The sequence below is a fragment of the Callospermophilus lateralis genome, chromosome 4 (genome assembly GCF_048772815.1).
Source record: "Callospermophilus lateralis isolate mCalLat2 chromosome 4, mCalLat2.hap1, whole genome shotgun sequence".
Lineage (NCBI taxonomy): Eukaryota > Metazoa > Chordata > Mammalia > Rodentia > Sciuridae > Callospermophilus > Callospermophilus lateralis.
Window position 1 is genome coordinate 13,227,977 of NC_135308.1, and position 18,706 is coordinate 13,246,682.

At 52.0% G+C, this 18,706-nt stretch overlaps 1 protein-coding gene across 1 annotated transcript in view; it reads left to right on the forward strand.

Moving 5' to 3' along the window:
* The window catches only part of Pebp4 (phosphatidylethanolamine binding protein 4), a 193,097-nt gene that overhangs the window by 13,152 nt on the left and 161,239 nt on the right, over nt 1–18,706 (forward strand). The window contains exon 3 of the mRNA XM_077109213.1: nt 3,463–3,589. Within this exon, the coding sequence (XP_076965328.1) occupies nt 3,463–3,589 (127 nt within the window). The remainder of the gene's footprint in view (nt 1–3,462; nt 3,590–18,706) is intronic.

Here is an 18,706-nt window from a genome sequence, read left to right on the forward strand (position 1 = left end):
GGGAGCGCTCTCTAGCTCACAGGGAAGCCACGTGGTGCAGGGAAAAGTGCCCTGATAGTTCCCCCCAGACTTAGCAGCTTTAAGTGTCTTAGCCTCCACTTCTCTGGCCGCAGCTCAGCGGGCGCCACTGGCTCAGGGTCTCTCAGGAGGCTGCAGTTCAAGCTGTTGTCTGGGATTCCGCAGTTCATCTGAGGGAGCGACTGGTGGGGTGGGACGCTCTGTCCCCAAGCTCGCTAGCTGGTTGTACACGTTGGTCCTCTGTCATGTGGCGTCCTCCCAAGACCGACCCCCCACTCCAGGAAGTATCAGAGAGAGAGAGAGAGAGAGAGAGAGAGACATCTTGTGAGAGAGGGACCCCAAAGAGAAGCCAGTCTTCTGACCTAATCCTGGAAAAGAGTGCACGTCGCTTCTGCCATATTTTCTTGGTTAGACATAAGTCCACTAGGTCCAGCCCACTCTCAGAGGAAGGGACTACACAGGGTGCAAATAGCAGGACATGGGGCCATTGGGGCCCTCCTAGAGACTGCCCACCACCTTTCCCTTCCCCCCCTCGGCTCACCAACATGCGACCCTTGTGAATCACTTTGCCCTGTCTCCCAGTCTGGGAGAGGAGAATGATAATCATCGCTTGGAGGCATCACTGAGTCAAGTAAGATAAGCACACAAGATGCTTGAAGGGGCGTGGCCCAAAAGTCCCATTCCCTTTTCTCACGGTCCCTTCTGCAGCCCTAGCTGACAGCAAAGGGAGGGCCCTATTCTCTTGGGTGCCTCTAGGCCTTGTCAAGGGGATCAGGAGAGTCCCCATATCTCAGGATGGAAACTGGAACACGTCCCCTGTGAGGTAAACCACAGGTAGCAAGGGCACCTGAGAAGGTGGCCCTTCAGGGTGGTTGCACATAATGCAGTCACCACTGCAAATGTAACAAATTTGTCTTCAGCGTCTTTATCCCAAGCTTTTTTTTTTTTTTTTTTTGGTGGTGCTGGGGATTGAACCTAGGGCCTTTTGCAAACACTCTACCAACTGAGCTATCCCCAGCCCAATATCCCAAGCTTTTGATAAAGCAACTAAATGGCACAGAGGCCTGCCTGTGCTCCTTGACATGACCTCCCATGTGGAACAACATGTCCTCTTCATTGCTGGCTGGCAGCACCCCACAGATGTGATGGGCAGGGTCAGAAACACAAATCTAATGCTTGGTCCCGGGCATGTCCTCTGTCCCATCACGACACTCTCTAGCCTCAGGCCCACTCACCAAACATCAATTTGCTGATTTCATGTTTGTTTGTTTGTCTATGGTCTTGAGGTTCAATTCAGGGATGCTCCACCACTGAGCCTCATCCCCAGCCCTTTCTAGTTTTCATTTTGAGACAGTGTCTCCTAAACGGCCCAGGATGGCCTTGAATTTCAAAATCCTCCCTCAGCCTCCTGAGTTGCTGGGATTACAGGCCTGCACCCCCACTCCTGGCTGCTGATTTTGTTTAACTATGTTAACATGTGCAGCGATTTTACTGGAATTAAGAGGGGTGAATGGCTACCTCCCACTCACCTCTTCCCTGTCGGGTCAGTTTTTCCCCAGTCTGTGCTCTGTGTTGATGGTCCGTCCCTCTGTCCATGGAGGGTCCCTTCCGCCTGCCTCACATCTTGCTGGCTCCAGTGATCAGGAGCTACAGCAAAAATATCCAGATGATCCCTAAAAGGCTATAATGAAGATAATGGAGAACCTATCCCCTAAGACTCCAAAAGCTGCAGACGCCATGCCATCCAAAAGGAATTGCTGCAAAGGAGCCAAGAGTCAGCCTAAACAATGAGCAAGCTCCATTGCCATAGGTCCACCCCTGCATCAGAGCTCGGGAGGCCTTGGCCCACCGAAGTAGCCTGCATCCACTCCTGCTGGGCTCAGCTGCCTCTGCCCTCCGTCACCTCTGGTCACCTCTGGATCCACGGGGAAGGTGGGAGGCAGACAGTGGAAGGGCGGGGCAGGGCTGTCCTCCCAGACCCAGCCTCTGGAGCTCTTTCTCCAGAACTGTTCCCCAAATTATATTCTGGGTGCCCCAGTGAGAGGCATCACCCCCAACAAGGCACGGTGGACAGCAGTACCACTGTCCAGCTGGGCAGCAGCTCAGCCACACTGGGCTGCTAGAAAAGGTGGGGGACCAGGAACACCTGCCTACTCTGTACCTCCCCCAAGAGGAGACCCAGGTCTTGGTGCAAAAACTAGCACAAGGGTAAGAAAGAAGGACAAGTTAAAAAAAAAATATATTGGTACCAAGATTTTTAAAAATATCTATTTGAAATCTGGCTTAGATTTCTGGGTTCAAGTGTAGGTGAGTCGCAAGGTCAAGCAGGAGAAGCCACATATCAGTCACGTCTGTCCTAAGCTGCTGCTGCTCTTTGTTCTGCATCGTATTTTCTTCCTTTGGGGAAGTCAGATGCTCAGAATCTCTGAGCCATTCAGGTTCTTCTTCTCAGGAAGAAAATAAGTAGATGGTCTCTGAGTGATGGGATGTTTTATCCACTGAGAGACATTTGCATTTTGAAAGCCTGGGGTCTGGGTGATGCTTCGCCTGAAGACATGGGTTATTTAAGTAATGGTGGGAGTTTTAGGCATGGGGAGTTCTTGATTGTTTAGGAGAGAGGGAGGGTCTTTGTCCATGAAAGAGGCTGTGCTGAATTGCTGAACTAAGAACATTCCTGAAGAGCAGTGCATATTGTCCTTATAAACCCAGTCCTATTTTAAATTCACTGGCCAAGTTTGCCTGAGGATGTACAGTTGGCCCTCTGTATCCATGGGTTCTGTATCCATGGATTCAGCCAACCACAGATCGAAAATATTTGGAAAAGAATTGCATCTGCACTGAACATGTGCTGATGCTTTTTTTGGTGATCATTCCCTAGACAATACAGTGTAACAACTATTTGCACAACATTTACATTGTATTAGATGTAAGTAATCTGGAGGCGACACAAAGTATGGAGGTTACATGCAAATATTACGCTGTTTTAGGGTGTAAGATATTTAACATTTTACAGGTTCTGTGCATAGGTTATATGCAGATATCACACCATTTTATATAAGGGCTTGTGCATCCAAGGATTTTGGTGTCCATGGAAGGTCCTAGAATCTATCCCCAAAGGATACCAAGAGATGACTGCAGATTCTTCTTGGGGGTAGACGCTGAGGATGGTCAGTTCCTCTGACCGCTCAGCTGTGCTGGACTCTGCTGTAAATGCCGATACTAACTTTTCCCACCAGCCCTGTGAGGCAGGTTCTATTAGTATCCCCTTTTACAGGTGAGGGGACTGAGGCACAAAGAGGCCAAGTGACTCTTGGGGTCACTCAGCTAGTTAGTGGCAGATTTGGGATTTAAACCCATTTGACTTTACCTTCCAATAATGTTAGCCTGCAACCTCATGGACCCCTAGGACCCTGGCATGGTGTGACCACCTCCCTCTCTCCATAGGGGCCTTGATGTTTTCTACCCAGAGGTGGGAAATGTCGCCTGCATGTTTATTCCTGACTGCAACAACTTCAGGCATAAGATCACCTACTGGCTGGAGCCGATCGTCAAGTTCCCCGGAGCCCTTGAAGTGAGTGAGTTGGGCTGGCTGCAGGGGGTCTGGGGGTCTTGACTTCTTCCTGAGCTCCCTCTGCTGTGGGACTTGAAGCCACATGCAGAGCCATCAGGGTTGGGTCTGCTGGTACCAGAAGGCTGTTGCTATGAGGCTGTGCCTTCCCTATAGTGGCCCGGTGGCTTAGGGACAGAGTGGGGTGGGGAGGCCTGCAGACTGGACCCTTGGCAGTGCCGTGCATCTTGATGCTTGGTTGTCACAGTAGGAGACAGGCTCTTCTTGTGCCCAGTCCCCTGAAGTAGAAGATAAAAGTGTTTTAGGAATTGCAAGTGATTATTTCTTATTTCTTTCCCTGGGGAGTGATCAGTCCCATCCCGTTGTGGAAGCTTCCCTGGGCTTGGAGCTCTGGTGAGCCTGGGGAAAGGCCGTGGAAGTGGGGAATGGGGCTGCGGCTCCCAGCGGTCACGCCATGTCCCCGGGGGGCTGCTCCGGTCTTCTGAGCAATTTCTTTCTCTCTCGACTCCTGGGCTCACCTCTTGCTCTCTGCTGTTTTGCTAGTGTCAACAGGGACACAAGGACTATGATGTGGCCAGGACACAGGTCACTAACAGGATGAGACACAGGGATTGTGGCTAGGATGTGATTGTCATTTCTGTGCAATGTGCTGGGAAGCACAAGGGTTGCTTCCTCTCTCCTGGTGCAGCCTGGCGGCCCCACACTCCCCTGGTCAGGCCTGACAGTGGCCAAGCCAAGCCCAGCAAGGAGCAAGCTGGAGAGAGCAGCGTCACATGGTTGAGGCATCTTTGTTTGTCCAAGTGTTTGTCACTATCAGGGAACTAGTATGTTTCACAGCTTATGTGGCTAATGTCGGGAAGCTTCACTGATGGGTCCTGTTGGCAACTGTGACGAATGTCCTTTTACTCTGGAAGGCTGAGCGAACAGGCACACACATGCACACGCACACCTGCACACACATCGTCCCTCCTCCCTGGAGACCCTCAACCAGGCCACACCATGGACAACCAAGAGGAGCACAGAACAGAAGGCTGCTGTGCTTCTAGCTCCTGGGACAGGGTGGAGGGCCACCAAAGCAGGGCAGGTATCCAGTTCCTTAGGGACAAGTATATGCTCTCTAATGGGACAGGACTCATGACTCTCCCATTAATTCCCTTGTCCTGGGGTTTTCACTTGCAGGGCCCCAGGAGGTCAGACCAGATGCTTTCCCAATGACATCCCAGGAGGACAATCTCCCCTGCTCCATTCCCTGAGCGGCTGTTGCCCAATATGTCCACTAGATGGCAGTGTAGACTTTTCTAGCTCCTGGAGTCCCTCCTGGAAGGGATTTGAAGACCGCTGGGAAAGTCCTGGGTTTGGGGTTTTGAGGATGGGATTGTCCTGAGGTATGGACACAACAGAGAAGATACTGCATCTGTCACACCCTGAAATGAAATCTTTCACTGTCAAAAAACCCATCCTATCTCAGCCCAGGGCTAGGTGGGGCAGAAAACTGGTCTAGAGCTATGGAAATGACAGAGGGCTGTGTCAGAGAGCGCCCAGGAGAATAAAGACTTTGTGAAGGAAGGTTTGGTTAAAGCAGTGGGCAGACAAAAAAGTAGTATCCTGTTCCCATAGCACTATGGTTTACAGAAATGTAGCAGACTATGAGAAGGCGAAGTCGGTGACAAGCTGCCCTTCATTGAGTGCCACCTTAGACTGGTTGTTATTCATGTTGTCATTTCACTCAATTCTCTCATCAAGTCTGCAAGCTAAGTATTTCTTTAGTCAAGATTGACAGTGGCAAGTGACAAAAATCCAACTCAAACTGGTTGAAGTCAAAAGAAAGGGGAGAACTTGCTAATAAAAAACTAAACAAACAAAAAACCCTCCAGACACAACTTCAGGTCTGGTTGGATCTAGGTGCTCTAACTATGTCACAGGGATCTTTCCATCCATCTCTTGACTCTGCTTTTCTCTCTGCTATTTTTACTTATAAATAGACTCTTTCCTGCGATGACAAAAATGGCCCCAATAGCCTTAGGCTTAAGTTTGACCAGTTTATCAATCCCAGTGGGAAAAGATGAATTCTCTCCAACCATTGAAAGTCCTAGGATCTGTCCTGCTTGGATCACACGCCCACCCCTAAACCAAACGGTGACTCTGGGCAGCCCCAGCGAGCAGAAGAGGGTGGTTCTGCCTCGGGAGCACCAGGTGCTGCCTGTGCGAAGGGTCAGGTGGGGTAGCAGCAGTTCCGGTGGAAGTAAGGGGCCTGGCCAACTTCAGAGCCCACAGGCCTGAGCAGTGGACCCTGCAAGGTCCGCTGAAGCCGAGCAGAGCTGGCAGAGCTGGGGGCTTGCTGGAGGGAAGCCTCCACTAGTCAGTGTGGGAGGGGGCGGGGGACAGTCGCTGCTAAGGAACCTGGGGCTGGAGCTTCCTCAAGGGCTCCAGGGGACAAACCTGCCCTTAGAGAGGACGCAGGTGCACCCTGGGAATAGAGTCCCTCAAAAATGGGACAGGAGAGGGGAGGAACCCCAGTCCTCCAGAGAAGGAGGAAGCCATTTCCACAGGGCCCTGGCCTGAGGGAGGAAGGCAAGAGTGGGTGACTGGCTACACGGGTCAGTGCCTTGTTTCCAAGGTGATTAAAACAGTGCCACCAAGGCCTCAACTGCCAGTGGACAGGCCGAGGGTGCCCCCCAAGCAAGGCCCGAGGCCCTGGCAGGAGGGGTGCAGTGGGCGTGGGGCAGCCTCCACGCCCTAGCCCAGGCTGCTCACCCACCCGTGGGCCCTTCTCCCATCCTGAATCCTCCTCCTCCTCCTCCAGGACCCCTTTGCTGACTGTCCCCCTCTGGGCCTCGCCCCCACCCCTGGCTGATGGCTTCTGGCTAAGACTCTTCAGTGTCTCCTGCCCACTAAAGAGGGTGTTGGCTTTGTTCTGTCCTGCCCATTCATGTCCTGCCATTGCCCATTCGTGTCCCTCACAGCTGCAACCACTTTGTAAACACTAGGAGATGGAGGAGGCCGGGTGCAGCATTTCCTGGAATCACCCACAGCTCCTGCCAGCATCGCAGGTCCCATGCTGGGCCACAGGGCGAGTGAGTGCACGGATGAGTGAATGGGTGGTCTGGAAGAATGGACAAGTGAGTGGCAGGTATAAGGACCCCTCCCAGAGTGCAAGCCCCCAGCTGTGTAAGCCCCGGGGTTTGTGGTTTAAGCTTCCAGGAGTCCTGGGCATGTGCAGGAAAGCTGCTGAGCCCAGTGGACCTCAGACAGCCGACAGCACAGAGGTGGAGCTGGGGTTGGAAAGGAGAACCAGGGAGGGAAAGAGAGGAGGGGGGAGGGGTGTTGGGAGCAGAGCCGGCAAAGTCACGCTTCTTGAGCACCGTGGCTGGGAGCTGGGAGCTGCGGAAGTAAGTGGAAGCTTTTCTCCTCCTGAGCGCTGACAAACATTAAGGGGCCAACATTTTAAATGCATCCCGTCCTCAAGCCAATGAAAACTGAAAGGACCCTGAGAAGTGTCTTGACTGGGGCTTATTCTTCACCTTAAATCTAACCAGCTGGAATCCTTTTGAAGGGAAGAAATTGCCGTTAAGTGGGGAACGTGCACGCATTCGAGGGAAGGAACAAAAGCCAAGCGCTCTGTCCTGCTGTCCTTCAAGTTTCTAATCAGGCGCCAGAAAGCAGGTGTCCCTGCGCGTCCCAGGCCGGGCAAGTGCATCTCCCGCCCCTGCTGCAGCTGCGCGTGTTGCTGCCCCCTAGTGGCGGTACAAATTTCAACACCAAATCGGGAGCAGAGGGGGCGTCCAGGTCCCACGCGAGCCAGCCGGGCAAGCGCTCTACCCGTGAGCTACAGGGTTTCACTGAGTTGCCCAGGCTGCCCTGAGTATGTGATCCCCCTGCCTCCTCTTGAGTAGCTGGGATTACACGGTGCACGCCAGTCACTTCTTAAACACCAATTTATAGAGGCTGGAGATATGGAGACCTACCTACAGGGTGGGGAGTCACAGGCTCCTCTCTGAAGCAGACCCCAAGCTCACCAGCGCAAGCAGGAAAATGAGGGCTGCTGCTGCTACTGCCACAGAATAATGGACCCTGTCAGGACACTGGGCTTCCAATGCCCATGGTGGTTTCAGTAGAGCAGCCCCTGGTGGCTGGAGCAGATCCCTGGGCTGGGGGGGGGGGGGGGGCAGGCCTTCCTTGCAGAGGGTGAGAGTGATACGTGTGGCCCTCAAAGCCAGGTGTTTGCGTAGGGCACTGCAGTCACAAATGACTTGGCATTACTCACGCTGGCACCACACACCTGGCCCCCTGGACACACTGTCAATCCAAGGATAAAAGACACCATTACAGAGTTTCCAGGATGCTGGGGGGAGAGACAGGTAGCTGGCAAACAGAGAGTCACAGGGTGTCCGTGAGCCAGCACCTGGCAAGGGACAGGCACCAGGGATCAGGATGGCTAGGGGAGGGATGAGGCTTGGGAGAGGGCAAGGACACATCACAAGGAGATAGAAAGCTGGGTGGGCCCCAGCGTGGTGCATGGACTGTATCTGGAAGCCAGGCGGGTGGGGGTGGGATCACCATCTGATGGTTAGACTGGTGAAGGTGGTCAGTTTAGCAGTTCTGGAAGGTCACCTGGCAGCAGGTGGAAGAATGGAGAGAAGGTGAGCTTGAAGGCAGGAACGTGGAGTGGGGTAAGAGATGTTAGAGAGGTGGAATCCATAGGGCTGGGGGTCTGTGGGGGCCGGGATGTCTGGGATGGGTGGGTGAGGGTGAGATGGAGCATATAATCTATCATCCCAAACAGGACTCTGTGAGGGTCAGGTGGGGGTGCTGTTCATAATTATACCAGGACAAAGGGTGTCTTTGGGCACAGCACCAACAAGCTGTAGTGGACATGGACCCCAGTGACCCTGAGAATAGTGCCTTCACCAAGCAAGGGAAGCACTAGACTGATAGGGGCCAGCAGCCTGCAGCAGAGCCTTCTACACACACCAGATCTGAGGGCACTGTGCACACCCAGAGGTGGCACAGCCAGAGGCTTACATTAGGGTCACTGGCATCCAGGCAGAAGCAGAATCTGTGAGGCCACCTTTCACTTAGGGAGAGGACGTGTTGCAGTCAGTAGAACTGGCTGGTGGTGTCAGATGGACACCCACTGGACCCAACCACCAAGCCACAGGCAACCTGCACCAAGGGATCGGGAGGGAGGAGAAGTGGAAACTGTGGAGGGGTTGGCTACTCACACCACACCAGAGCTTGCCAAGAGACACCTGAGACTCACGGCTGGGAGGAAGGGTAATACCAAAACAGGGCAGAGGAGGGCATATAGGGCCTTCTGGAACACCACCAGGATAAGAACAGGGGTGGGTCAGAGAGGTGGGGTTTCAGAGGGTGTCCCAGACACCTCACAACTGACAGGACCTGGCACTGACTGAGGTCAGAGACTGGAGCCCCCCAAAAGATTGGAGGAGCAGGAGGAAGAAGGTGGTGAGTGGCATGGGGCATGCCATCATGGTCACAGCCAGTTGGAGGGTGCTGCTCAGTGCTGGGGTGAGGGGCCCCCAAGCCCCTGTGGGCTGGAGTTCCACCAGCAGAGCCTCATCTATGGGGAGAAATGTTGCAGAAGGTACCAGGGGAGGGCAGGTGGCAGGGCTCTGGGGACGGGGTGTGGGGAATGCCCAGATCATGGGCAGGGCAGAGCAGAGGGTAAGGAAGAGTGCAGGGCAGGAAGGAGCAGATGACCGGCAGCATGGGGAGAGGTGGCCACGAGGCTCTTCAAAGAGCAGAGCTGGAGTAGAGCCAGTGGGTTTGGCTGCTCTTGAGGGATGGAGTGAGTTATTCCAGAACAGGGGATGGGAGGTAAGGTCAGGGCAGGGTGAGGGGTCCAGTGTGGGAAGACCATCAAGGCCAATTATCGGGGAACAATTAATGAGATGTGACCATCACTCATTGCCCAGCACCTAACCAGAACTTCGTAAAAACGTATAGGTTGTCACTGTGGTCAGACGGGTTTGCTGGTTTGTCACCTAACAGGTAGATGAAAGATAGAAGGAAGGTCGGGCTTCCTGAGGTCATAGGAGGTGCAGGAACTGGGTGGGAGACGAGCACAGGGTGGCCGAGGCTGGGAAAGAATTAGGGGTCGGAGCTGATGGGTAGAGCCAGGTCTAGGAAACACCTAGTGCCCAGTAGGGTGCCTCCAGGAGACCTTGCGCACACGCCTGTCATTTCATCCTTGGTTGCTGCCTCCTTAGCTCGGGGGTCCAAGTCTGTTAATCACCCACTGTGTCCCAGCCCAGCCCAGGCTGCCTGGCCATGTTGTCTGGGGCGCCTCTGGGCACAGCAGTACCAGGTGAAATGGGAGAGATGATTATCAGGTTGCAGAGAAATTTCCCGGGAAGGATTTCACAATCCTCTACAGCAGGTGAGGGACACCGCCCAAGGCCCCACTCACCCGAGACTGCAGGGTCCTGCCTCCCAACCTACTGCCCTTTCGCCTACCTAATTTTACCTCTGGAATCACCTAATGTTCACACCGGACTCGAGGTGTCATTCAGTCATTTATCCATCTGAGCCAGCCTCGATGGCGCGCCACTCTCTGACCCCTGCCAGATACTGTCATGTCTGCCCTGCCCGGGAAGGCCTTCTTTTCCCAGTAAGGAGGTCAGTTGAACTCTGACAACAGAGGGGAGGCCATAGAAGAATGGACTATGCCCTCAGATGACTGATGTCTTGCTCCTGACCTTCAGCCCCAGCCACCTTTCCTGTTGAAGTACTCACTGCTTCGGGGCTTGCAGAACTTCCAGCCAGACCTGAACCTGACCCCTGTGCAGAGGGCTGCCGGGCCCTTGCTCAGCAGTGGAGTATCTGGTGTCAGCTGAAGCTCAGTCAGGAGCTGCAGAAACAGTTCCAGATGTTTTTTAGATCAAATAGTGTTTCTTTGAAAAAAGTGTGTGGGCCGCTCCTCTGGGGTGGTGTATGGAACCTGAAGGGAGAGTCCAGTGGGTTTGCATCCTGGGTTTAGAAAAGAAGCCCTTCAGCAAAAATCTGTGTGGGGCTCTTGGAAGGACTGGGATCTGCTCATAGGGGACTGCTGAGTGTCAGAGAAGGCTTCTTGGGATTTAAAATGGCTGTGCAGCTCTCTTGGGGGACAGTTACATCTTAAATGCTACTGGGACTTGTTGCCTCTCTCATCAAAGAAAGAGAAATTTGGGGAAAGTTTCCCAGATCTAAAAAAAAAAAAATGTAATATGTCACTTATTATTTGTTAAAATTTGCACACTTGGGAGTGACGGGAGGAGGTGCCGGCTGCAGTCCACAGCCCTCTTGGCAGAGAACTGACTGAGGACAGGGTGTGGTGGGGACAGTCAGCTTACCATCCTGACTTTGGAGCACACATTGTGCTCGGTCAAGTCTGCCTGGCCCCAACCACAGCCCGCTGGGTGTCACAGGCAGGCAGGACAGGTATTAGAGTCTCTTTTTTACAAGTGAGGAAACAGCAGCTCAGGGGAAAATATTTTTAATAGAGTTTGTATGTTGGAGAAGCTTCAGATTTCACAGTAAAATAAAAGAAAACACAGAGTGCCCATAACCCCCTGTCCCTACACACAGCCTACCCCTGTCAACATCCCCCACGGCAGTGGTGCCTTGGATGTAATTGGTGAAGCTGCGTTGACATCATTGTCACCCAGAGCCTGCAGTTGACATTAGGGTTCATTCTTGGTGCTGTAGCTTCTATGGGTTTAATGAGGCCATGATGACACATGTCCATCATAATAGCCCTATGCAGCCACTCCTCTGCCCTGGAAACCCTCTGTGCCCTGCCTGTCCTTTCTCCTTCCCCACAACCTTGGCAACCACTGATTGTTCCACTGTCTCCATCGTTTTTCCTTTTCCAGAACGTTGTAGAGTTGGAATCATGCAGCCTGGCGCCTTTTCAGATTAATAGAGCCCAGACTGCCATACAGGCCTCCTGACTCCGATCCCAACAGTTTCCTCCCTTTATTACTAACACAGGGGTTTGGAACTGCTGTGGCCTCTTGCCCAGGGGCTCAGCTTCCTTTCTGAGAACTGCTCTTCCCTTAACTGGGAGTTTCAACTCCCTCCACTTTGGGGTGGATAGAGAGCCACCCACTTCCGCCCCAGGGGTTATCTCTAGCATCCTCACCATTCATTTTCTTGTCTCTTTCTCTAAGGAGAATGTAAACTCCTCAAGGGCAGAGACATCTGGGTGTTTGCAAGAAAATAGGAGGTTCCCATGCAGTGCAGTGCGATTCATGCTACCATGTGGCCCCAAGTGCAGGGTGCTGGGAGTTTTGTCTCTTGTTAAAAGCAGAGTAAGCTTCATGGTTTTCAAAGTGTGCTCCCTGTCTTGCAGTCCTTTCTATTTGGGGCACGTGCTGTAATTTCACATTCCTGGTTCTGATCAGTCTCACGAGACAGGGCAGGCAGGTAGGTGTTGGTCTCTGTCCATGGTGGGGAATCCGAGGCTCAGGGAGGTACCTCATTTCAGTCTCATCGCACTCTGGCGGGCAGATGGATTAAGTGGAGTGAAGAAACTACAACCCGGACCCCCTAGCTTCTAAACCTTGTTCTTTCCCACCTGTCCCATCCCTACTGTCACCAAGTGGTTACCACTCAGTGATATTTATTGGCCATTCTCCATGTGGCCAGGTTCTGTGCTAAATGCTCTATGAACATTGATTATCCCACTTAAGCTGCGGGGCCACCCAGCACAGTAGGCAAGATTTATGGTTGTTTGATGGATGAGGAAATGGAGACACAGCAAGATGCCATGGCTCATGAGCAGCAGAGTCAGGATTTGAAGCCGGTTCTGGGTGCACTCCAGAGCCCACGCCCCTATTCACCCACTGCACGCCCACTGAAGGGGAGAAGGCAACTCACAGTGTGCCCCAAATGACCTGAGGTGTCTCCCAAGCGCCTGGTCCCCGGAAGAAGCCAGATCAGGAAGCGGGACAGGCTGGGTGTGGGTCCTGTGGTCCTCGGTTCAGTCACCTCCCTTTACAAATGGTGGTCCCAGCAATGTCAAGTGACTTAGTTAAGCAAGCGATGAGGCTGGGCTGAGGGCATGCAGAGATGGGGGTCCATGAATCAGGGACTCTATTTTCTGCTGCCTGTTGGGTCTGAGACTGCCAGCCCAAGACAAAAGTCAGGAGACCCCACAGGACAATTTTACTCCCAGTCTCGTTCTGTTCCCATCACGCGAGGAAAGTAGACTGGCCTCGGCCAGGCCCAAGCGTGGGACCCAGAATCCCCATGAGAGGGTACGGGAGGGTGGATGAGCCACCACTGTTCCTTAGCCTCTCCCCAGGCCCCGAGGTGGGTAGGCGGGGGATCGCGTCTGGGGCTCCTGGGGCTGCAATTTCAAAATCTGACACCAGGGGGCGATAGGCGACCATCTTCCTGCCCCAGGAACCGCGGAGCCCGCTGCGTGGCAGGGGCCACCCAGGCAGGAAGGCTGTGCAGCAGCCGCGTGTCACACGGTGGAGACACACCTGGTACTGAAGACCCAGAGGGTCTCTGGTTGGGGTCAGGTGTGCACACCTCAGCACCCTACCCCCTCTCCCATCTCTCCCTTTGCCAGTCGCTTGCGGAAAGCAGTGCCCTGCTGTTATGGGTGTGCAAAAAATCCCTAGAGTGGACCAGAGTGCTGACCCGACGTGCCCTCAGGGGTCAGGTTCCCAGAGAGTTGGGTGAAGCAGCGGGTAGAAGGAAAAGGAGAGGTGCGGAGGCCGCCACTGGCTCCGAGAAAGCCTGTCACCCACTGGGGATTGAAAAGGGTTTTGAAAACCTGTTCCGAAGGTCCCCTCTTCATGGCGGGATTTCTCGACCCGCAGACTTCATCGTCGGAGCTGAAGACTGTAGCGGGCATGGCAGGTGTTGACCTGGAAAGCCGCCAGCAGACCTTTGGAGCCTGAGGGGAGGGTGGGGGAAGGGGCGGGGGCAGATGCGCACCCACCTCGATGTTGACCTTCTAGTGCTGTGGCTTGGAGCTCTGCGACCTCTGTCCAGTTACTTCCTCCGCGGAGATGCCTTTCCCGTTACTTAGAATGAGAAATCTCGAGTACCTTCCCTAGGGTAAGAGCTCAGCTCTGATCTTTCTTGTCCCATCTGGAATATTAGACCCAGCAGTGACTTCTCTCCCTAGACTGGGGTGGGGGTGTTTTTACTGGGCTGTTGACCCAGGCTGTCTGGATTCACCTTCTCATTCCTCACTTCTCTGTTCCTTTACTGGCTGCTCCTCTTCTCCCCAACCTCTTCTCCTTCCATGGTCTCATCCAGGGTCATGACTTTAAATATCCACATAACAAAGATTTCCTTCTCACATGGCCGCTGGGGTATTCGTTGGATCCCTCAAATAAGACATGTCTAATCCCAAGCATCCAATGGCCAGCCTCCCCTCAGCTGCGCCATCTCCAGTCTTTCTGCATCTAGGTAAAGGGTAATTCCAGCCTCTAGCTGTGTGGCATGACCTCCCAGAGCCACCGGGCAGCTCCTCTTCTCTTCCACCATGTAGCCACTGCACCAGGAAATAGACCAGAAGCTGACCACTTCTCTTCTCCACGTTCACACCCTGGCCAGGGCCACCACCCTCTTGACCTGGATTATTGCAATGGCCTCCTTGCCTGGTCTCCCTGATACCACCCCTGTTTCCCCCCAAACACCTAGCATGTTCTTGATCTAGCAATCAGAAGGAGACTGTAAGTCTGCAGGTCAGACCAGTTCACGCCTCTGCTAAGAAATACTCTGATTCCCCAGAGTAAAAGCCAAAGTGCTGACAGTAGCCTGCCAGGCCCCAGGGGACCCTGTTCCTCTGCCCCTTACTTCCTTTCTTCCCTCTCTGGGCCTGCCTAGCTCATTGTCCCCTGGCCTCCTTGCACTTCGTGACCAGCAGTGTTTTGGGGACTTGGCCCTGGCAGCAGCCTCTGCCTGGGTGGCTTCCTTCCTCTACCAGCATGGCTCACACCCTCACTCCCTTCAACTCTCTGCTAAAAGGTCACCTCCTCTCGGAGGCCTTCCAGATCCCCCAGTTCTGACAGGCCCGAGCCCCTCACCTCTCAACTTCTGTTTGCTACCTCTAACCTATGTATAATTTAGGTGCTGTGTTTTGTTTGTATATTGCCACCCCTCCCCCAGCTAGAACCTAAGCTCCACAAGGGCAGAAATTCTTCCCTGCTTTATTCACAGGTGCATCCCAAGTGCTAGAATCGTCTCAGACACATAGTAGGCACTTAATCAATATTTAATGTTGGTTGAATGAAGATTACTAGAGGAAGCTTTCACGACATCATTTATATAAAGCTTGTCAGTGTCTGTTGTCAGCAGCTTTCAGTAGACAGTGGTGGTGGTGGTGGGCATAACAGTGGGACGGATGGTCCCAGTCACCAGGTGACCAGAGCAGGCTTACAGCATGACAACTGAGCAAGGCAGTGGCTAGTTGGCAGGAGGTTCAAGACAAGAGAGATTTCTTTTTCTCTTTTTGTTTTCCTTTTCAGTGCTGGGGATTGAACCTAGGTCCTTATATGTGCTAGGCCAGGGCTCTGCCCGGGGGCCTGAGAGTCCCCCCCCCCCAGGGATTTAAGGAGAGATAAAAGGGAGGAGAGGTGGAAAGGAATTATTGTATCACTCGATGAAGAGGATCTATAAGGCTGCAGAGTGTAGACACCTGTGGAATGAAAAAACAAATCCCCTGCTTGCCCTACAGTACATGAAGAACTTATTTTGACAAACTGGCTGTACAGCCTTGGTGAAAAATCAGAAGGCTGGAATGAAACAGGGACCATGGAAGGCAGTGACCTCCTCAGCAGGGACAATCTACAGTGTTCCCTTCCCGGAGAGAGGCTGAGAAATCCTTTGCTCAGGATCATGCCATCCTGCCTGGTACTTCCGACTCTAGGGTCTCTTGCTGGGAAGTGGGGGTGTTAAACTGAAGAGAAGACCCCCAATTCGGGGAGCAGATGCCCCAGGTTCCTTCTGCCCCAACATCTCTTCATGGAAACCTGGCCTTGGTTGATTTGCAACGCCAGCAAAACTGCCTCTGGCAATTCCTCTTGCAAGTAGAGTGATGGTTAATTTCAGCCTTGGAGCCCTGGATTCCTAATGCGCTGAGCCTGAAGCCGCTTGCCAGCTCTCCATACATCTGGCGCTCCCATCCTCCACCACCCCCAGCTCAGATGGGAAACCAAGGCCACGTGAGGTGTACCTTTCTCTCTGTGTAATCGGGGAACAGCTATTTCCTCCTCCTCGTTCATCGTTCTTCTCTTCCATTCACTAGCAACATTCCGGGGCCCCTGTGAAAGGTGCCTGCAAATCTTGAGTCCTGACAGACAGGAGCAGCCGACAGGCTGGGTCCTGCGTCTGCCTGGCAGTCATCTCTGCCCCAGCCAGATGGGCTCCTGCCCCAGGACCCCTGGGGAAGCTAATGCCCAACCACATCTACCTGCAACCCAGGTGGCTTAGAGCAATTGACAGAAAGCCAAACCCCCACAGCTAGAGAATACCTAGAGGAGCAACATCGAGGTAAACATCTATCTGATCTCAGGGTGAAGGGGGTCTGCCTGAGCAGAATGGACAGTCAGAAAGGAAACAAAAGACAGATGTGAGTCACAACAATATTTCAAACTTCCGCACTTAAAACATGCCATGAACAAAGTAAAAATTCCAGGATAAACTGAGAGAACATATGTGCCACAAATATACAAAGGGTTATTATTTTTATGCATAAACAGCTCTTATAAGTCAGGAAGAAAAAGATGAATATCACATAGAAAAAGAAGGCAGAGGATGTTCATCAGTGATTATAGGAAGAGGAAAAGTTCATTAAAAATATGAAGGGAAGGTTTAATTCTATTTATAATTCAAAACATGCAATTTTAAAAAATGGTATGCACTTTATATAAAATCAACCAGATGGCAGTTTGTACTTTTTTTTTTTTTTTTAAGGAGAGTATATCTTACAGGTAGAGGTACAGATTGCTTCAACCTTTCTGGAAGGTGATTTGATAATGTGTATCAAAATCATTAGCAGATTCATTGTGTTGGAAACAATGATTTTAGCTCTTCATTCTAATAGGATTGCTTAATCAGAGACATATGCAAAAAATTATGTAAAAGGATGTTCATTGTAGTGTTATTTAAAGTAGCAGGAAAAAAAGGAAAACCATCTAAATGTTCAACAATAGATTGGTTAAACAGAACGTACCCTATCCATATGAAAATGTACCGTAAAGCCACTCAAAATCATGTTCTCAAAGAATATTTAGGGCTATTGGAAAGTCTCACAATATATTTTTAAGTGAATGAAACCAAATGATAAAACAGTAATTTCACTGTAGTCCCAATTTTCAAAAATTATATCTTTTTATGCATGCGAGAATACAAAACCAGATGAATGGGGAAGGCATCAAAATGTTACCATTGGATCGCCTTGAGTAGTGGGATTAAGGGTGATTCTTATTTTCTCCTTTACACTTGCCTGTGATTTCCATATGTTCTCCAATGAACGTGCATTACTTTAATAAGGGGGAAAATGCTATTTGGGGGAAAAAAAAAAGAGTGAACACTAAGAGGAAAAGGCTTCAGCTCCCCAAATGGTCTGAGTGCTGGTTGCTGTGGAAACTGTAACTTTGAATTGCCCAACTTTTTGTGAATTACTTTCCTGCTCTGCAGGGTTATGATCATGCTGGATCTGCATTCTCCAGGCGGAACATGGTGGGGGTGGTAGAAACAGAGGGGCCCCGCCTCCAGCAGAGTTTCACCAGGAGGCACCCTGCTCTTCCTCCTGGCTCCCTCTCCCCTACAAGTGAGGAAGCCCTGGGTCCCGCAGTGGATGCCTGGGCACAGGCTGCTCCAGGTGCAGCTCCTTGCTCAGGGCTTCCCTGGCTTCTGGGCCATGTTTGATGGCTCACATAGGCAGCCTTGCCCCTCTTCCAGCCTGGCATCCAAAGACAGGGTCCAAGCCATGGTGTGCAGTGGTAGGCAAGTGTCTTTATTCGTGTTGTTGCCTCAATGAACAAAGATGGGGACTCAACTGAGCCTCAGGGGCTGTTCACTGAAGCTGGGGATCTAAACAGAAGTCCTCCTCCCAGCCCTGCCCTTGCCTGTTTGCTCTTTCGGGTCGTCCCTCTCTTTGCCAGGGCACAGTCATGCCTTCCTTGAAAGGCACGCAACATGACGCACAGGAAACGAAGAAGCTGGAGTCCAGGTGCCCTTGGTGGAGCTGCGAGGGCTCCTTCCTAAGCCTCTTCTCAGCACACACGTCTTCCTGCCATTTGCAAGTCCTGCTGGGAGCTCCCGGGTGTGGAGAGCTGGTTGATTTATAGATTGAAGCAGCCACAAGTTGGATTTTAAAAAGCAATGTGTCCTTTGAGCAGGAGCCCGGGCTGGGGGCTCTGCAGGCTGTCGCTTTGTCCCAGGGACCAGATGGAACTTGTTTTTCTGTGCACTTGGGGGTTTAACCCTTCACACACTCCCTCCCCAGCAGCCCCATTCAGGAACTGCTGCCTTCAGGGTGAGAAGTTAGGTATGAGAGAGAACTGTTCTTGAACCTCAATAACATTTTTTTGGAAATGCCTCCTCTTTTTAGTGACCTGCCTTTTATTGGATTGTTTTGCTCTATTTAGCATACACTGACATGCGCCAGACATGGCTCCAAGCACTTTTAGAAATATTAGCTCATTTACTCTTCACAATCATCCATTATTCCCATTTTATTGATGAAGAAACTGAGGCACAGAATAAGTGGCACAAGGCTGAGCCACTTGTTCAAGGTGGCACAGCTGATGAGCAATGAAGCCCAAATTTGAATTTGAATGCTGGTCATCTGGTTCTCAAATTTGTGCGTTCAATCATAACATCGTGGTTCTGTCTCAAATAGCAGGCAAATGAATTGTTATTCTACTAGTAACATTTCTAAGCTCCTGGGAAATGCTTCCCAGTTTGAACTTTGGGAGTGTGATCCAGTGAGAAGGAATCAAGTCCCAGGTCCTCACTCCTGATAGATCCCTGCCATCCTTTCTGGCCTCCTCAGTCGGCAATTTCACTACGGAGAAGGTCTGTGCAGTATTTTGAGAAGAGTCCAAGCTCCACCCCACCCCACCCACAGTGTATGCAAACTCAGGTTGT